General features: G+C 42.0%; 1 protein-coding gene across 1 annotated transcript in view; it reads right to left on the bottom strand.

The window, feature by feature from the left end:
- Positions 1 to 21,129, bottom strand: part of LOC117451728 (voltage-dependent T-type calcium channel subunit alpha-1H-like) — a 101,311-nt gene that overhangs the window by 31,303 nt on the left and 48,879 nt on the right. Inside the window, exons 3-4 of the mRNA XM_071203896.1 lie at positions 2,003 to 2,104; positions 871 to 1,004 (exon numbers count right to left, since the gene is read on the bottom strand). Of these exons, the coding sequence (XP_071059997.1) occupies positions 871 to 1,004; positions 2,003 to 2,104 (236 nt within the window). The remainder of the gene's footprint in view (positions 1 to 870; positions 1,005 to 2,002; positions 2,105 to 21,129) is intronic.

Genomic DNA, 21,129 nt, shown 5'->3' with positions numbered 1-21,129 from the left:
TCACAAAGAACTTTACATTTGACCACCGGTTTATAATTTGTTTACCAATGAGTGCAAGTGGATGTCTGTACGAGATTTAAGGATATCTTGTCCAGCATTTATCAAATTAAATTAAATGTATTTCAGATAGTCCAATATCACAACATACATTTGTCTCAGGGGGATTAACAGATCAACAAACATGAATGACGAATTAAAATGACAAGAATATAATAAAATTACCAGATAAAGCGTAAAACACAAAAAAATAGAGTAAAATAAAATACCATCAAATATAGGACCAAGGAGGATATTCTAGGAAAGCCGGAAAGCAGCCCTAACTTTAGGCTTTAGTAAAAGGAAGGTCTTTAGCTTACTCTTTAATGTTGGGACACTGTCTGCCTCCTTTATGATGACTGGAAGCTGATTTATGAGACATCCCAATCATGAGAATAGGTAGCGTTCTCAGTGACCTTGACAATTGACCACGAAAATCTAATCATTTCACCCGTCTGTGCTCAATTCGAAGAAATACCAATTTGGTGATCATGACATATCGGGGTGAGTACAACACATGTATTGAATTTGAGTTATACCACTTTTTCGATAATGACAGAATATTCGGAGGACAGATACCATAACACTCCCACAGGCATGAACCCAAGCACCTCTATTGTGTGAGCTGTGGGTGGCCATGTTTACTCCTGTGTGAGAACAACTCTACGTGAGTGTTTGTGCTTCTCTGTGTGAGATTGCATTTATCAGATATTTCATTTTGTGTTCGGCAAAGTGTTATTCCATTCTAAATCGACTGCTATTGTCTAGCTGCAGATGACTGAGACAATTTAGCAAATTTGTGAGCAAGAGTAAAAAGCATTGTGGGATACTAACCCCGCCATGACGATGACAAAGTCAAGCTGGTTCCACTTGTCGCCAAGGTAACAATTGGGTCCAAATATTCCCAGGGCCACCATCTTGATGACCATTTCCACAGCGAAGAAAGCAAATATACAGTCGTCCAACACCTGGGAGAAATAGTAGAGAAACAGAAGCATACAGATATTATTACAAGAGGAAATCAAATACTTGCCAACACAGAAAGGTCCGGTTCTCGTTACATTTCCTCATCAATAAGGAGTCACATTTTGAAACAAGCTGTGAAGGTGCCAGTGGAGGTTGTCTGAAAATAAAATCTCGTCTCCATTAGTTAGTCTCGTCCCAGCGGGGAATACTCGGGCTTAGCATGGTAATGGCTGCGTCTCAATTAAATAGAAATGCACCACAGCAAAATAGCGTCTGCATTTGAATATAATGAGCATATCTCATAGAAACAACATTGCTCTAACAGCATGTTGAAACAAATTAAGACAAGAAAGTGAATGAACGTTTTCATTACCATTTGTTCACAAATTGCAGTTATTATTGCTCTTCCTGTCACTTCACAGCAGCTAAAAGCAGAATGTGGAAGTGATCCTTGGTGTAATAGAGACATTTAATTTGATATACAACAGTCTGATGCATGTTTACATGTTGGTACTATCAATGACGTTGGTACTGAGCTTTCTTCATCACTCACTAAAGCACTGAGTTGGCAGGCTTAATGCGATAAGATAGGATACTTTGTCAGATCAAGTCGGATTCTTCTCTTGTATTACATCATCAAAAAGGACAACATTTAGACAAGAAACAAGGGACACTTAACACTCCCAGACACCTAACAAAACATTACAATCATTGCAGAGCACGTTTGAACGACCCTTAAATGTATATTTGATGTACATTGAAGGGTTACAAAATTAAAATCAAAGCATGGCACATGACTTAACGTAAACGCATGTGGAAGAAGCTCAAATATGTCACCAAGGTAAGCAACATTTGTTCACATTAAATAACTACTGTATTAAAGGCCACATCAGCAAAGCCTCATATAGGCAGAACCGAGGTAAATAGAGTACGTTGTATGTCAGGTGTTTGCATGGAGAGAAAGCACACACAGAGCTAAGAGTGAAGACCTTACACTCACCTGCAGGATGCCGCACCACTCAGATTGGCAGGCGACGTCTTCACAGGGCTGGAACATCCCCAGAGTCACACAGTTGAGCAGGATCACCAGCATGGAGAAGTGCTCGAACCACGTACAGGAAGCGGTTAAGGCCAAAACACATTGGATATATACATACTGTTCATTTCAAGGGAGATGCAATGGAAAGCAACAATTCAAATAGTCCTATGCAGCAGTTGAATTTTCAAACAAAATCTTAGTCTGCTTATCTTCTTAAAGCACAATTATGTTAATGGTGAACAATCTATGCCGGGGACAACTTTTTCTGTAACACCGCCTCCATTGCCGATCACAGATATGGATGCGTGAAGAGAACTGGATGCAGCGTTGGAAGCGGGAAACCATTCATTGCAATGAGAGTTGCTTAGTCTTGAAAACCAAAATACTAAGATCTTCTGTGGATTTACCAGCAATCTTCTGCAGACATCGGGCCCAATGTACGCACTAGGGTTTTCCCTAAGCCCTGCGTCCAAACTGCTCAGTAAAATGACTGGAGAGGGTCATTAAATATACATTATCCACGTAGGCTTTCAGGACCTACTGATTCAAATAAGGGCTATTCAAGGGTTTGTTCTGGGTAGTCCATTTACCGTAATATTAAATATTGTTGGGCCCAATGGCATCATGTGACTGACACGGAAGTTGTAGTCACATGATGCGTAGGTCTTTCACTTCAGAAACACTTTTTGTTATATTCCATGGAATGCTCTTAACATCCCGATAGCAATGAATATCTTAAGTGCTTTTACAATAAATACATAAAAACATGTCATCTGTGGAAGCCGTGGTACTGTAAAAAGCACGACCAATCATTTTAGCTGGCCCGGCAAAAGTAACTGGATGGCCTATCAGCTGGTTTCTCCAAAATTACCTACCCTACCGCTACTACGAGAATTTGCTTCAACCCAGGACACTTCCTTAGGGTTCGACCACAGACACACAGGAGCAACATGGTCCAAAACAAGCAATGATGCCGAGAGCCTTAATCCATTAGAGACGATGGTATAATGTAGATATCAAAGCATACTTGAAGGAAAAGCCTTAGCCTCGTTGTAAAATCCCAGGCACAAGACCATGTGAGTAAACAAACACCCCGCCAACACACTGGAAACGGATGCCAATAGGAAGTTTGGTTTGCGAGCCTAATGCACATAATGGCTCTCGTAATGACCCAAAGGACTGGCTGTTGATCTGTTTACAGGCCTTTTCAACATTTCACAAATCAACATTTTAATGGGCCCATGTCTATTGTACATCCTGTTGAATCATTCGCTAATATTGATCAAAGACAAGTCTCACAATTACAAACGGGAAGTAAACTCCTAGACATGTGTGGCAATCCATGCCAGGATCTGAAGAGAGAAGTAAGTACTCATGCAAGTCTCTCAATATTTGCTCTGTAAAACACCACTAGAGTCATATTTTATTATCACAGGGCTAAGCACAATATCAAAGGTATAAACATGTCAGCTGTGACTTCTGACTTGACTGAAATAGCACTTGTAAGTAATCTTTTGTTGACTTTCTATTGCTTGTGTTATCCTTTCTTTATCCTTGTGGGACTCTGTGAGATTATCTATTGAGGACAAAGCATTACGCTACAGAGGGCTAGGTCAGTGGGGTTTTCTTTCCTTTCTTTGGGTTTATTTCTGTTCACATTACAATGGCTTTTATAAGTAATAGTCTTAATAATGTTTCCGCATGAGTGATTCAGTGCAAAGACAGACGTGACAGTTGTAATCCGTCTGGAACTCCTTTGACGTGCTTTGAGGGCATGGATGGAAACTGAAATGGTTTCCTAGTTTCTATTGACTAAATTAAAGACAATTCTTAGCCTCTATTCATCAAAAAATGATAAAACATCTGGTAAAGATGCCTTGTACAGCCTGGTATGTACTTACTTTAGATAACGTAAAAACCAAATAAATAGATCCATAGTGAAAAAGCGGTAGCAGCATGGTGCGATGCCATAAATCAAACCAGTCTAAGATAACACAAGTTAGCCTTGCACAGTTTATCTGCAGCTAAAAGTTGTAAAAATAAAGTTGGAGAATGACCCTTTATTGTTAAATGAAAACACAGTTATAATAAGGGTACAAAGAGAGCATGAGTGAGAGACAGAGCCATTTGAAAAGGGACAATTACACAGAGAACAAGAGCAGGACAACCATGTCTCCTCAGCTAGAAAAGCTGCTGTTTTTCCACCTAAGTTGGGTTTTGTCACACACACACACACACACACACACACACACACACACACACACACACACACACACACACACACACACACACACACACACACACACACACACACACACACGCACCGGTGTGTGGCCGGGTGTGTGTGTAGAAGTATTCCCAGGGCGAAGTAATGTTCTAATTAAGAAGGGAGTTGAAGCAGAAAACAAATGGGGACCACTGTCTTCTACATTACTCACAATCAGACGTACAACCAAAATGTGCAGGCATATATACATTGTAGGCAAATTAAGTGTATGCGGCGCAAACATAAGGACAATGGGGACTCACTGCTGGGATCAGGGGTCAGGACAGAAGCTTGTGTCAGCAATAAAGTCTGGGTGTGAGAGGTAATCGCTCTATCTAGGTCTCCTGCTATAGCCACGGTTATAACCTTTACTGTATCCTACACTAAAGGCAGGTCTTTCAGTCTCATGTGCTGAATACTTTGTTTAGATTTGACAAAGCAAGGATAGAGCGAAGCAAACAATCTTAAAAGGGCCCCAAAATGCTAAATGTCATGTTTTGAGATTTGTGTTTTGTGCTTCTACTGTAAAATTTGTAGATGCTTTAATGTTCAAAAAGCTCTTTATTTTTCTCATACTGCCTGTGCTGCAGCACCTCTTTTCATCCTCTGTCTCAAACAAGCCGGATCTTTTGTGATTGGTTAACTGCTTAGAGATGTCCCGCCCCTTACGGCCCGTCTACACTACAGGCATAAAAAAATCTTGAAGCTGGGCGTGTGCCCAAGACGACCAACAACCAATCACATGAATCTCCCGCCCCCGGAATACAAAGCAATAGCAATGTTAAAACGAAGTAAACTGGATTTAAACTCCCCAAACAGGCGAAAACCTACCAGTTTCACCCACTGTCTCTGCCACCTCCCTCCATGCCTGGTTCCTCCGGTTTGTATCCCGGTAAATAGTTATGGTCGTAAAGAACCGGGTGATTTGCTACCGTAATTTCTCGTTTGGAATATGAGGAAATGAACTGCGGTCTGGCTCTCCCAGCTTGCACGCGGTTTGATTGGCTAGCGCTTGTACTGGCGGGATTTGCATAAACGGGATTTGATTGGCTGATGCCAGCTTCGAAAGCATCGGGAGCATCAAAAGTTGAACATTGCTCAACTTTTGATGCTCACGATGCTTGCAAAGCCATGCCATGCTCCCCACAATGCAGTTCGGCGAAGATTCAAAATCTTCTACATCACCCCATTCAAATGAATGGGCGAAGCGCTGAAAGCATTTTTCGATGCCTGTAGTGTAGACGGGGCGTTAGCCTATCACGAACAATATGGTGGAGCGCTAGCCAATAGAAGCTTGAGTGTTACATAGTGACGTCATTATGAAACTCCCTCTGGAGGATTTTAGCCTTTTCCGACAATTTACGTGCACAAAAATCTAACACTACAGGAAAGGGAACTTTCTAAACTGAACATGTCAAGATCAAGAAACCCACCAACAAATACTGCATTTAAGACTTTGCTTGTGGGGACAGTTTACTCTTGTGATCAGAAATGGACATTAAAAACAAAGTGTATTATGTCATTGTCCTGTACAATATCATGCAACTAAAGACTGAATATCAATTTAACATGTTGAATTAATTTTTTTTAAAGTCCCAGTTTAAGTTATTTTCAAATGTACGTGGCACTATTGCACAGATTTGAAGTACACAACAATTCATCTTCCACAGTCGCTAAATGAATACAACTCATTTCCAAAGCAATCAGATAGAACTAAGACCAACTACATATGTCAAATAAACACAGTGAATGTAAAAGGCTTCATCAGGATTTGAATGAAGTGGGTATTTATTATACCGACATTAATTGTTTACGTACTTGGTCATTTTGAAATAATTTCTGGGCAGGAAACAGAAACAGCAAAGAGCCTTTGGAAAAATAATTTGTCTAATATTTCAATTAGTAGAGTGGTAATCAACGAGCACATTCTTAATGCATTTATCATTACAGGACAGAAAATGGAACTCAGACGTTGCCTATTCTCTTTTATCTGCTGCCTCCACCACAGTATCTGTGTGACAGGCCATTTGTACGTCTGACAGAGGGTTTCCAGAGCCCCGCAGCCCCCGCTCACCTTTGTCACACTGCTTAATTAACCAAACCTGACAGTGTGCTACGGGCTCTGCCAAAATGCCACGCCGTTATTCTCCCTGCTGACAAAAAGGCTTCCCTCTGTCTTCTGAGAGGGAAGGTGAAGATGTATGAGACCGATGAAATAAAGCTTATTTTATATGTCAATTCAGGTCTGCTATGACCATCTGAGCATGACGCGGCTCATATATAAATTATATATTCATGATAAATTGCATTAGTGGAATTAAAGTATTGTACTTTAATACAATTTTGCTCAATTATTGAGATTATTTGCTCTCTTCACTGCTAATTAATTCAATTAAAATAGCTTTAATGGCATGACCATAATGACATACAGTATGGCCAAGGCTAATCCATTACAGAGGTACACTATCAGCTTTAATTACACTTCAGATTACAGTTTGTATCCCCTTCCTGTCAATTGAAAACTATGTATCTTAAGATGTGGTCATTTTCAATCTTTCTGATGAACTTCCACAAAAGTTGTATCCCTTCATGGATTGAGAACATTCTCTTACTTCTTGCGATAAATAAGCTGTTTGAAATCCTCTTGGAAAATCCTTTGTCACAAAGCTGAAAAAGGGAGGTGGGTCTGAGTTCATGAAAAGGAAAGGTTTACTTTTAAGAGATACTGTATCTCACATGACAGTGAATCTACAAACATACATTACAGCATATGCCTCTTCACTGTAGATTAAACTACCCAATAGTACATTAAGTAGTTCAAATTAAACAAACTTAAACAATTGATGCAGTGAAATGCTTTATACTCTTGAAAGCAGCAGTCATTTGAATCCAAAAACATCATATATAATGGAGAAACACTGACGGGGCACTTTTACTTTAACACTTTTACATTTATCCGTCAACATTGAACTTGTTTTACCTAAGTACATTTTTGAATGGTTCTTCCAGCACTGCCTACACTTAGCCTATGTCTCCTGTTTCTAACTATTTGATGTGCTGATATTGTGATACTGAAGAAATCAGGCTCTGCTATGCGTGTATTTCTGGAGAAGGAGGTCTCTGCCAATGCACCAAGCTTTGGTATGAAGCAGCTGGCTATTCAAGTAAACAGAAGCAGAGCTACTGTGGGAGACAGGAAGAATGCAGAATATCCTCTGGAGAAACTTTTTTTATTTTTTAAATGAGAGGGTAAACCTGTGGCATCAGAGTAGTTAACATCAGTTCAGAGGCCATGTTCACTCAGGCAGAGTTACGTTTGGTTAAACTGTGAAAAGCAAAAACAGCTTTAAGGCGTTTGATTGTTGCTTGTGTTGTAAGTCTAATTAGTTGAAGTGTATTGAGCCATAACGGCAGTGTAAAACATTTCTGGTAATGCCCTCAGGGGGAGTGGTAATAAAACATTGTTGATAACCAGGGCCGGACTGGGACAATAAGTCAGGCTGGGAATTATACACCCAGCCAGGCCACTACCAGTTTTCTTTTGTGCCATTTTGCTGGATTTATTTGTCAATATTTACAGCGTTGCTGCCCATAGTGATAGCCCTACACTTTAAATCTACTACCCCAGAATAAACATATGGACATGGGTTACTATTTTAAAAAAATGTGCAAATCTATTTAGGAACCTAACCTATCCATGTGAACATATTTTAAGTGGAGGTGGACCTCAACTCCTCTATGGGGATCCGGGGGTATGCTCCCCCGGTAAGATTTTTTTTTTTTTAAATGTTGGACTTAAATGCATCAATCTGGTGCACTTTGAGGGGGAAATAAAGAGACTACACCCATATGAAACAGAACTGTACACATTTAAATAATCATAAAAGCATAAGAACATGGCCATAACCAATAACATACCATATCCAATATGAAAAAACATTGAAACTTCTGTATTTATTTGTTTTTGGTTCATTTATAGTTGTGAGTGTGTCTGGGCTCCTGAACCAGCCTCTCCTGTATCCCCCCTCTCCCCCCTGCTCATCTTTGAGGCAGAAGCAAAGACTAGTTTTAGCTCTCAACAAGTTATTTCCATATTTTATTATTCATGTAAATTTTACTAATCACTCCCCCTTCAAATGGAAATATGTGTTTACATAACATGGTGACCAAACCGTTTGAGACCCACTGAGATAACTTAGACTAAGTTAACTATCTGAACACTCAGAGAGTCCTTTACCTCACCTGTAGTTATCAGTCTCTCAGTCTGACTGGAGAGGACTCTCCTCCACCTTGTTGACAGCTCATTATATCCGTTAGCGCAGCTAGCTAGCACCAGATGCTAACAACAATACATGTAACCGGTGCGCGCACTTTCTCTCTCTCGCTCGCGCCACACATACACACCCTCCCGAGCTTGAATGACACACAGACAGAGACCAATCGAGGGCATTAGTGTATGATCGTGGCCATGTCGGCAGGCCACATCATGTAGACAGCCAGTCACCCTCTGTGAGGCAGAGTCGACCCACATTTGCGCAGCGTTGCGTTCACAATACATACATACAAAAAAAAAATCCTCAGGCCAGCAGGCCATTTAGCAGGCCAGGCCATCGGGAAACCTCCCGGTCCTCCCGATGGCCAGTCCGGGCCTGTTGAACACTGTTACAATTATGTTGTCGTGAGTATTAATACAATCACACAGTAAATGCCTTGGGCCAGTATGTCACAGTACGAACAAAATCGCAAGGTTATTCCTTCCTTCATAGATGAGAGATTTAGCAATCTGCGGCAGAATTCAAATGAGAGATTTGAATATTCAAAGATTCAGTCTCTCTCTCGTATTTTTTCTGCGCTCTGCATTCTCTAATTCCCCTTTAATCTCCACAGTCAACACCTCCTGAGCCTCCTTCTGTGTTCAGCTCACCCACACACATACACGCACACACACACGCGCGCGCGCACGCACGCAGAGACACACACGCATTAATGTGTCCTCAAAGTCAAGCCAGGCTGTCGCTGCGGATCGAGCTCAGCGAACACACTGATATTCGGCGAAAAACAAGATTCTGGTGTTTCTCAAATGTTGTCCGTCACACAAGCACACAAAACGGCTCAGATTCAGAAGTAGTTATGTTCTTCCTATGTTTCGATGAGCTGGATCAAATATAATGTGCATTGCTTGGATTTCCTCCTCTGGCAGTGACACATCCAGGCCTGGCACATCATGCTGCTGGTCTCACTTGTTAAGGTCGATGTATGCCTCAGCACTCAAATCAAATGAGATCTCAGTATAAACTGGGCGTGAGGGATTGTGGGTATTCATAAGTCTAGCTCTAAGGGATTTTAATATACATATTTATTACCTGTCTATATAAATGTCTGTGTGTAAATAAATCACTTTTGACACAGTTTGGGTCAGTATAGCTCAGATGGAGTACTGGGTTGACTTAACAGAGCACCAATGAATTGGTTGAACCACTTTGAATGCTTTTTTTTATTGTTGAAAATGACTGACAAAGACTGTTTTGTTTTTGAAAGGAGCTAGAGTAAATTAACAGTCAGTAACTTTGGCTGAATAATTCAAAAGTAATATAAAACAATATATATAAATGAATACAGGTGCACAGTGTAGGAAGCTTTATTATACACATAGGTATAGGGAAAGGTAAACCAATTGCATATTTTTTGCTATATTGAGTTTATTTTGAAGGGGAATGTAGGACTCATTTTAATTGGTGGACCAGCAGTCTAACATATTAAATACTACTGGAATATAGTTTTACTTACTTGTGAAGCAGATAAACAAAATCACGCCTTATTTTCTAAACAGATTCAGGTGAATTGACCATTCCTGTTCCCCCAAAAAAACAAAAAACATAATCAAAGCATCTTTTAACCTGACCCAAACCCTATTTTATAGTTCTTTCAATATCTCAGCTCCTCAAGTATAACCACAGTGTTCCATCAGTGGACACAAAATCTAACTGGAGCGTTTAGTTCTCTTTCTCCAGGGCAAGAGTAACGTATTTTACACTTTGTAAGGGTACAGAAAATGACGGCAGATGTAAAGGTAGACATGCACAAACAGTAATTAAAACTGATGAGAAGAAACCAAGTGTGGAAGATGATGGAAAGCTGACAAAAAGAACAGATATATGAAGCATCAATTACATCAATTTGTGACTGTATAATGGGCTCAAAATGACTCGGTGTTTGTCTCCAGCGTCTGCTGTGTGAATATGTAACAATAGAAGCCTTCCAAGGTACACCAAACACAAATAATGCAATGCAATATGAAGCATTTGTAAGAGCCTGTGAATTAGTACAACACTCATTCACAGCAAAGTCTCGCACCTAGAGCGCCTGTGATAACACTTACACACAAGTGAACACACACACACATGCATACAGTAGTGCTTGCTTACAGGAGTACACCCAGGGTGAAGCATGGTATGCATGGTGTGTTTTCCCTTTTATTTTCCAGCTGGACATGAAAAGCTGAGTTTTAACCTGGTTTTAACACGCAAACACATTTGGACACCAGCGGCTGCTGATGCAAGACAACAACAATTCCTCTACACAACCCCTCAGGGAAACATGGACACACACAAGCAGGAATCCACAGGAGAGTTCTGGCAGCACACACACCTTGTCAAGCCCACTCTGCAATGCATACACTGTGTCAAGCCCACTCCAGTTGAGCTGTCAGGTCGGTGGCGGCGCACAGAGAGCGAGCAGAGGGGAGGAAGGAGGGCGCGGTGAACAACAAAAGAGCACCGAAGCACTACAGACAAATAATAGTCCTGTTGGCGCCCATCACAGCAGTGAGTGCACAAAATGACAAAAAATAAACGATTAACAGCAAATTATCAGCTGGTTTGTCTCTTTCTACATCCCTCCCTTCCTGTTTTGTTCTCTTCTTCCAGGGATCTCGATCTGTCCCTCTGTGTTAAAGAGGAGCTACAGTGTTAAGTCTCAGCACACAAGCAGAACTTATCCCTTTCTGCTCCGCGGCTCAGCGCTCGTTGTTCTGCCATAAACTACACATCCGTCCCATCTGATTAGCAGCTCTCAAACTGACTATTGCTTCAGCATGAGGAAAAGTTGATCTTCTGATCTCACAACTACAGAAGTGTGTTTTGAACAGTAAGCGTTGTCAACTGTTTGCATACATCTCATTTGGGGAGTTGGGGATGGGCGTGATCACTTTGCAACAGTGGGTGTAATCCAGTACATTAGGCTACTGAATGTTTAGTTCCAATAAACAGTATAACAATAGTATTCTTTACTGTCGACAGAATGCTTTGACAGATCTCGTAATGCAGAAACAAATTCCTCCTCAGTACTTCTTCAAGAACAACATAGGTATCCATTGCCTCTATGTAACAGGAACATTTGCAACACCACATTGTAATCAGAACAGTTCCATTGTTTTCAGGGAATTTCATCCAAACAGGGGAGCTTCAAAAGTGTGTAAGTGCACAGTTGGTGGTCACTATTTACAGAGCTTTGTGCCTCCTGGTGTCACTCTCCTTTGTCAGTTGAATTTCCTCAGGTAAGCAGATGAATTTTAACTGGTATTGTTGCCGTGGTTTGCCTCAATTTTCTGAATTTCAGGGCTAGAAGAGAGGTAATTAGTGTGAACGAGAGAGGTTCAGATCAGTGAACACACACAGCGCTCAACTCTGCCATGGAGACAGATGGCTTAGGGGAAAGAAAATGTTTGCACCCATAAACACAACGATGGAGAGATGGAGGAAGAAACAGGCCTGTCTAAAACTATTTAGTGCATTTTTAAAGTGGTTTGGAGGTTATTTGAGCTTTTAGAGTTATATGTTGAGAAGGACAACATGGGGGGAAACAAATACTATAACCATACCACGAAGACACACAATCTAAATGTTTGTCCATTTATTTGTCAAAAACATACAATTCGAAATGTGCCGTGTGGTGAGTTAGCTATAGCTAGTTAGCTACTGTAGCTAGCTAGCAAGTTAACTAATGGAACAGACAATGCGGGCTGTATGTACACCTAGGATTTGGGATGAACACATAATGAAAACAGTTGTTTTATGAATGTAAATATCTTAATAAAACTACTAAGTTAGCATGTTTAATCTAAACTATAGCAGATAGCTTTCTCAAGCGCTCTAAATTGTGTACTTGTTGTATTTTTCTGGTGTTTTTGGCTACTATCTGATCGTTAGTTGAAATATAATATAACAAAGAGAGAGTATATTTACTCCAGTATTACAATCTACATTTAAATAAATCGTGATGGAGCATGTAAGTTCAGACAGCGCTTTAGTGTGAGTTTTAAATGCTAAATGCTGAATGCACCGCATCGTTACAATTCAATGAAAGTGCTTTTTAATAAAGCATGCCATAAGAAAAAACATAGTTTTTTACATGCATTTTCCATTTTTACTTTAACATAACCTTCATTCCAAAATAAAACGTGCGCTTAACTTCCATTTATAAATCTAATAATGTATTTCAATTACCAGTAAAAACCAAGTGCAGGATTTTTTTATCTGCAGGAACATTAACCTTAAGCCCACTGAAACAAGGTTAACTCCTCACTCCATCCCCCTCCTCAACACCTTTTCACCCTTCCCTCGTTCCTCAGTTCCTTGACACTCACCTTCACCTCTTCTCACTCTCTATTCTCCATGCTGTCACCTTCATTCCTCTACATTACCTCCGCCCCTTTATTTATCCTCTTAGCCTTTCACCTCCTTCTCTTCATCTTAACCCCCCACCACCATATACATTTTCTTCCATCTTCTTTCACAATCCATTTATCTGGGACCCCCTCCTCAATTATCCATGCTCCACTCCATCCCTCTTTCATTAGACGAGAGCAAACTCAATCCCATCAGTAATAATCTAATCACACTCTACACTCAGGTCGATCAACAGGGCAGCAGTGTGTGTGTGTGTGTGTGTGTGTGTGTGTGTGTGTGTGTGTGTGTGTGTGTGTGTGTGTGTGTGTGTGTGTGTGTGTGTGTGTGTGTGTGTGTGTGTGTGTGTGTGTGTGTGTGTGTGTTTGTGCGTACTGTCAGTATATGTGAGTGTGTGTGTGCGTACTGTCAGTACAGTATATATGTGTGTGTGTGTGTGTGTGTGTGTGTGTGTGTGTGTGTGTGTGTGTGTGTGTGTGTGTGTGTGTGTGTGTGTGTGTGTGTGTGTGTGTGTGTGTGTGTGTGTGTGTGTGTGTGTATGTATGAGTGTTTGTGCGTACTGTCAGTATATGTGAGTGTGTGTGCGTACTGTCAGTACAGTATATGTGTGTGTGTGTGTGTGTGTGTGTGTGTGTGTGTGTGTGTGTGTGTGTGTGTGTGTGTGTGTGTGTGTGTGTGTGTGTGTGTGTGTGTGTGTGTGTGTGTGTGTGTGTGTGTGTGTGTGTGTGTGTGTGTGTGTGTGTGTGTGTGTGTGTGTGTGTGTGTGTGTGTGTGTGTGTTGCCTGATAGGATGAGCATACACATTTAATTGTTCCTTCCAGGTCTGCTTTGTATATTGTAAATAGAGGGACAGAGGGAACTACATTTGAATACAGATTTAAGAAATATCAGTTGTTGAGCATGTAATAAGCATGTTTTGTCTTGACTATATTACAACTATATTATAATAAAATAATATAGTATTTATATTATTGAAATGATTATGATTATTATTATTAGAAGTAGTTTATTTGAGTTCATTATGTTTTAATCTTTTTGTGGCTAGTATTTGGCAGGACGTATTCACCTGTAAACGCAAACTGAACGACATACATGCACATTTACCATTTACCTCACTGTATAAAAAAGTAACTGTGTTTATAATACTAATAAATAGGAAAGTACATTACATTACATTGCATTTAGCTGACGCTTTTATCCAAAGCGACTTACAATAAGTACATTCGACCAGGAAGACACAACCTTGAGGAAAACAGAATAATATAAGAACATCATGTTTCAAAGAGCCAATCGTTTCAAGTGCTGCTCAACTGGCTATAGATAAGCCAGTCCTTTATTAGTATATAAGTGCTCTGTTAGCAGTTCTTTGTTAGTCATTCTATCGCTCGAAGTGGAGTCGAAAGAGATGAGTTTTCAGTCTGCGCCGGAAGGTGTGTAAGCTTTCTGCGGTCCTGATTTCAATGGGGAGCTCATTCCACCATTTTGGAGCCAGGATAGCAAACCCACGTGTTTTTGCTGATGGGAACTTGGGTCCCCTCGCAGCGAGGGTGCAGCGAGTCGTTTGGTTGATGCAGAGCGGAGTGCACGTGCTGGGGTGTACGGTTTAACCATGTCCTGGATGTAGGAAGGGCCAGATCCATTCGCAGCATGGTACGCAAGTACCAGTGTCTTGAAGTGGATTCTAGCAGTTACCGGAAGCCAGTGGAGGGAGCGGAGGAGCGGCGTGGTGTGGGAAAATGTTGGAAGGTTGAAGACCAGACGAGCCGCTGCATTCTGGATGAGCTGCAGAGGTCGGATGGCACATGCAGGTAGACCAGCCAGGAGGGAGTTGCAGTAGTCTAGGCGTGAGGTGACGAGAGCCTGGACCAGAACCTGCGTCGATTTCTGGGTCAGCTGTGGGCGTATCTTCCTGATGTTGAAAAGCGTGTATCTGCAGCAGCGGGTTGTAGCAGCGATGTTTGCAGTAAACGACAGGTTGTTATCTAGGATAACACCCAGATTCCTTGCAGTCTGAGTCGGGGAAACAACAGAGGGGCCGATGTTGATAGTTAGGTCAAGAGAGGGACAATCTTTTCCCAGAAGGAAAAGCACTTCAGTTTTGTCAAGGTTGAGCTTGAGATGATGAGCGGACATCCACTGAGAGATGTCAGCTAAACAAGCAGAGATGCGTGCGACGACCTGGGTCTCTGAGCGGGGAAAGGACAGAATTAATTGGGTGTCGTCAGCGTAGCAGTGGTATGAAAAACCATGCGGGCTAATGACAGATCCGAGCGAGTTTGTGTACAGGGAGAAGAGGAGAGGACCAAGAACAGAGCCCTGAGGGACCCCTGTAGTTAATTGACAAGGGTCGGACTCAGACCCTCTCCAAGTAACCCTGTAGGTGCGGTCTTTGAGGTATGAGGTGAGGAGGGAAAGTGCAGAGCCTGAAACTCCAAGTTCTTGGAGAGTGCGAAGGAGGATCTGATGATTCACCGTGTCGAATGCAGCAGACAGGTCCAACAGGATGAGGACAGAGGAGAGGGAGGCTGCTTTAGCAGTGTGCAGTTCCTCAGTGACAGCAATGAGAGCAGTTTCTGTGGAGTGACCTGCCTTGAAACCAGACTGGTGCGGATCCAGAAGGTTGTTCTGATGGAGATAGCAGGAGAGTTGTTTAAAGACAGCGCGTTCAAGTGTTTTAGACAGGAACGGGAGGAGAGAGACAGGCCTGTAGTTTATAACATCAGACGGGTTGAGAGTGGGTTTCTTCAGGAGAGGGTTTACTCTCGCCTCCTTGAGAGTGTGTGGAAAGTGACCAGAAGTTAGAGAAGTGTTGATGAAATGGGTGAGAAACGGTAGAATATCAGGAGCGATAGTCTGAAGAAGGTTTGAAGGGATAGGGTCCAGAGGACAGGTGGTAGGGCGGGCAGAGGTAATGAGGGAAAGAACCTCACTTGGAGAGAGAGGGGAAAAGGAGGTTAGTGTGCCGGTTGAAGGTGGCTCAGGTGATCCGGCGGTGAGTAGGGGTGAGTCAGAAAAAGAAGAGCGAATGTCGTAAACCTTTTTTTCAAAGTGGTTAACAAAGTCGCTTGACAGAAGGGAGGAGGGGGAAGGGGCTTTGGGGGGGTCCAAGAGGGTGGAGAAGATGGAAAATAGTTTTTTAGGATTGGAATAGGAAGATTGGATCTTATCTTGAAAGAAAGTGCTTTTTGTCTGAGAGATGGAAGCAGAGAAAGAGGAGAGGAGAGCCTGATAGGTTAGGAGGTCGTCACAGTGTTTGGATTTCCACCATTTCCGCTCTGCTGCCCTAAGGACGGTTCTATTAGCACGCAGTGCGTCATTTAGCCAGGGAGCAGGAGGGGACTGACGAGCCTGCCGAGATGTGAGAGGACAGAGAGAGTCCAGAGAGGATGAGAGAGTAGAGAGGAGAGTTTCTGCAGCAGAGTTTGGACTTTGTACTCCCAACCTTTTTTTTCACTCCTGTCGGTTGAGGGGGGGGGGGGGGGGGGGGGGCTCATCTCACAATGACGCTTGGGGCCCCAAGTTGGCCAGGGACGGCCCTGGTCCAGTACAATATTCATCCAAAAATCTTCCCCTGACGTAATGCTTTTATCTGTCAACTATTAAGCAATCAATTATACTGTATTGCAGGAAGCAGATTTTGGGGAATTACATTTTTCTTAAGAATTAAGTTTAGTATCAGCACAGTGGACCAATGTATTTAATATGAAGGTTTCTTGGATATTTTTGATCAAATCTCATGTTGCCATTATTTGTCTTGCAACACATTTTTGTTAAACCACATGAGTTGCATAACCTTTACTAGATATAATTGTGACAACATACTTTTCTTTATGGTTTAAAATGGCGATGCAAACCAGAATATCCTGGATAAACGACTTATGATTCTATTAATCTCTATTTTCACGGTTATTTTTGTTTTGAGAATGCTACTGCAACACAATAATGGTAAAGTAGCACACCATCTATACACACACCCTCGGTCTAGAAAATGAGAAAAATATTAGGTAGAATTCCCCTAGTGTTACATTATTTAGTAGATATGCTGCTACATTTGATACTATGATGTGATTTAATATCTATATTAATAGATTATTCAAGAATAATCTTTAAAAATGTTGCAGTATCTTCATTTTATATATAATATATCCTTATTAGCCAATAATTGAAATGCAACTTGGGGGCATTGGAGTGTCGTGTTTCACTTGTAGACACCTTTCCAGCTCTGTTGTTGCAAGTCTCAGAGGAGCTAATTTATGCTACAACAGAGCAGCAGCACGGCTAAGTTCAGAGCTTCTCTAACTGCTGGCATCGCCCAAAAGACCATTCGTGGATGTTTGTCCTCCTTCCTTCATCCCTCCGTTCACTGTTAATGAGCTCTGCTCCCCCTCTGCTGTCCTTTCTTCCTTTTTTACCCTCCAACGCTCATCGCAAAACTGTGTTGTGAATCTCTGCTCTGACCAAAAATCTGCACTTCTTCCTCGTCATGTTTGTGTTTTCCTCACTTCTTTCAGTTTTTATCTACATTCATCCATATTTGCGGATGTGGCAGTGGATCCTTTCCAATCCAGACACCAAGCCCTGTTTGATTGGGATGATTGTTCATTTATTTGACCATCTGCCACAGAAGACAAACACACGCACACACACACACTCTAGCATTACCTCAAAGTCCCCCCTGCTGTGATCACTGCTTTAAGGATTTTGCCAACAGAATGACTAGTTGCAGCATGTGTCGTGCAGTGTGTGTGTGTGTGTGTGTGTGTGTGTGTGTGTGTGTGTGTGTGTGTGTGTGTGTGTGTGTGTGTGTGTGTGTGTGTGTGTGTGTGTGTGTGTGTGTGTGTGTGTGTGTGTGTGTGTGTGTGTGTTTGTGAGCTACAGATCGGCTCATCTCATTAGGTCCCCGAAGACGGCACGATTCAGAAACAGAAACTCATAAATCAGCCTGTCCCTGAACTCGCTCCTCCTCGTTCCCACTTTCATCTCTCCATCAATCCATCTCTCCATCCCTCCATCCCTCTATCTATCCATCCCTCGTCCTCCTCCTCCAACACCTCAGAGAGGACGAAGAGGCAGCAGTGACGCAGTTACACCAGGATTCCCTCTGAATTTCTCTTTCAGTCTCACTGCTACAGGCACTTTCATCTCCACCTCAATTTATCTGCCTTTTAAAACGTCTATGTTGATGACACTAGTTCAAATGTTTAACATCAACTACCAGAATTGATGATAATAAATCATACCCTATTCCTCTCTAAGGTCTACTTCAACACAGTGATATATATCTATGTGCAAAGTGAAGCACAAGATAGTCTCTTTCACTCCAGTGCAAAGTGTTGTTATTTGCAGCGCTGCATAGTGCACATGATGTACTGGACTGAAACATTACTGACACTCCAGAACGCGAGGCGAGATCCGTTCCATCTTTGTGTAAGAGCAGGTGTGTGTGTGTCACGATGTGTCAAAAAGGGAGAAAGAGAGGGGTACAAAGTGCCCTAAATAGAGTAGCTGCATCTACTGGGGCCTGGCCTTAAAACACACACACACACACACACACACACACACACACACACACATACACACACACACACACACACACACACACACACACACACACACACACACACACACACACACACACACACACACACACACGGGGGTGCTATCTATCATGCCTGAAATGGTTTAACCAATAAGCTTGACCTTGAGGTTTTGTCTGCTCATATTTACCCGGCACTGGATGACATGTACTTCATGTGCAGTCAAAATGGAAGCTGTAGATGACATATGACTATATTGTGTGCTTAAGCAAAAACACAGGATCCTTCTTTTCACCATAGAGCAACTAAATGGTGTCTCAATTAAAAAAACTCCCTGCCTGATAAAGGACAACATCTTTGACCCTTCGTGACACCACTTTGTAAGTCATTTGTCCAGGCCCTAAATCAGATTTTCTGTGACATCATTATGAGTTTAGATTTACGTCTTCAGCATTAGTTGTAAAACAAAAGGTTGGCGATGTTGCGGTCATTCCCTTTTTTTTTTCGTAAACTGACGCTTCGAGCGAGTTTGGCATCTTGGCCGTCCTACGTTCTAGTTTTTGGAGGTTTTTCAAAATGTTTGTGGCTAAAAAAGGGGAAGCTAAGTACAACAAAATACTAAACATTACATTTTGGGTGTAAGTTTTCATCAGCTCAAAAACATAAAGTGAAAGGGTAAAGGATAACAACACGGAGCTGTCGTGAAGAAGACTTCATATTACTGATTATGAACCTAAAAACATCAGGAAAAGGTTTATTGTGGTATCATTTGTTTATACAATTGGATGAATTTCTACAGAGTATGCACTTTTTCATTAGCTTCACTTTTCACACTCGTAGGTTGCCATGTGGTCATCAGTACGAATGTTTGAATTGAGAGTGATAAAGACCGGATAAGGAGGTCGGAAAGTTATCGAGGCAAGCTAATGCATAGTTGCTTTTAGTCTTTTCTTTGAACTTCTGACAACATCAAATGTGTAGCATAACGGCAGCCTGATAATGACTGTCACCCAAACGGATTCTCGCGGTGATGTACACAGGCCCGCGAGAATCCGTTTACAGTACTTCAAATGTTGAAATGAATGCTGATAACACGTGTCAGACATAAACATCCTGACAGATTACAGCGATTAGGAGGGCCTCGTCTACGTGCAGCGCTCTCTCCCTCTCGGTCTCTCTGACACAGTTGCGACAGGATTCTGGTTGCTAAGTAACCGACAGCAGTCTGAGGATTCCAGAGAAGTGTCCACGGAGAGAAAGAGAGAGGAGAGTTAAGGACAGGAAGGTGGAGTGTTTTGTGTCTTTTGTCTGCATTTTGGCCACCGTGTTTACATTTTTCTTTGATTGTTTCCTCCGTTTTTTTCACTGTATTTCCTCCTCCTCCTCCTCTCTCTCAACCAGTCTCACGCTTTATATTGTCAAGGGAGAGAGGGGGATAAAAAAGATCACTTCCCTCTCTTTTCCCATCTCTTTTCTACCCGCCTCTGCATGCCAAATACATGCCATATAATTCAAGTATAATCCATTACGCAGGAAAACATTTTAAGCCTCGCTCCAAATGTATTCATCCATTAATCTTGTTAAACTGTAAGGTTAAACCTCTTATTTATCCTATTACAAATTACACAAAAGCCGTCAGTTCTTTATGTATTAAAAAGGAGCTCATGAAAGGTCTAGTTTATGTGCGGCAGTGTTGCAGTGCTCAGGCCAAGTGTTTGTTTTGGAGCTTCACGTCTCCTCAGAGGATCGTCGCGCTGACCTCACAGTATTATTTACAGCTTTGGTGTGCTTTATAGATCAGTCCTGCTGCTTCACTGTTTGCCTGGTTACACAGACACATGTGAAGCTGAGACAGAAGCCGCTGGCTGGGAAGGAAGGAAAGGGAATAGCATGACTCTAACTGCAGATGTTATTAAAGGGGCCTATTATGCTCATTTTCAGGCTCATATTTGTATTTTGTAACTCTACTGTGACTTGTTTATGTGCTTTAATGTTCTTAAGGCTCTTTATTTTTTTCATACCGCCGCATTCTGCAGCACCTCTTTTCACCCTCTGTCTGAAACCAGAGCCCAGTCTGCTCTGATTGGTTAGTTGGCCAGGCTCTGCTGTGATTGGTCAACCACTTAGAGATGTCCAGCAGTCTTAGCCTATCATGTAAAATGTGATAGAGCGCTAGCCAAATAGAAGTGCAAATGTTACATAGTGACGTCACTATGTTACAGAGGTCATCAAAGTCCATTAGCCGCTTTCACACCAAGTACTTTGCCGTACTTAGTGCCAGCACTTAGTACCCTCATGGAACTAAGTACAGATCACTTCTTCTTCTTCTGCTTTGGGTTTACTGGCAGGCCGCAAACCACTTCACGGCGTATACTGCCACCCGAAGTCCCCGGCCGGAAGTCCCCGGAGTTGGGGACTGGCTTCGACTGAAGCCTTCCGAGTAAATCGCCAGAATACCGACACCTCCTCATCACTCCACCGCTCCCATCTTTTTTTTTGTGTTGACATAAGTTAGTCTCTCTCCATTGGTGCGCGGGGCTAATGCTAATGCCAGCAAATACAATGGCGGATTCAGAAAACTTTTCAGAGTTTTACGGGGCG

Source organism: Pseudochaenichthys georgianus, chromosome 8 (assembly GCF_902827115.2).
Source record: "Pseudochaenichthys georgianus chromosome 8, fPseGeo1.2, whole genome shotgun sequence".
Lineage (NCBI taxonomy): Eukaryota > Metazoa > Chordata > Actinopteri > Perciformes > Channichthyidae > Pseudochaenichthys > Pseudochaenichthys georgianus.
This window is presented reverse-complemented; position numbering and strand designations above follow the sequence as displayed.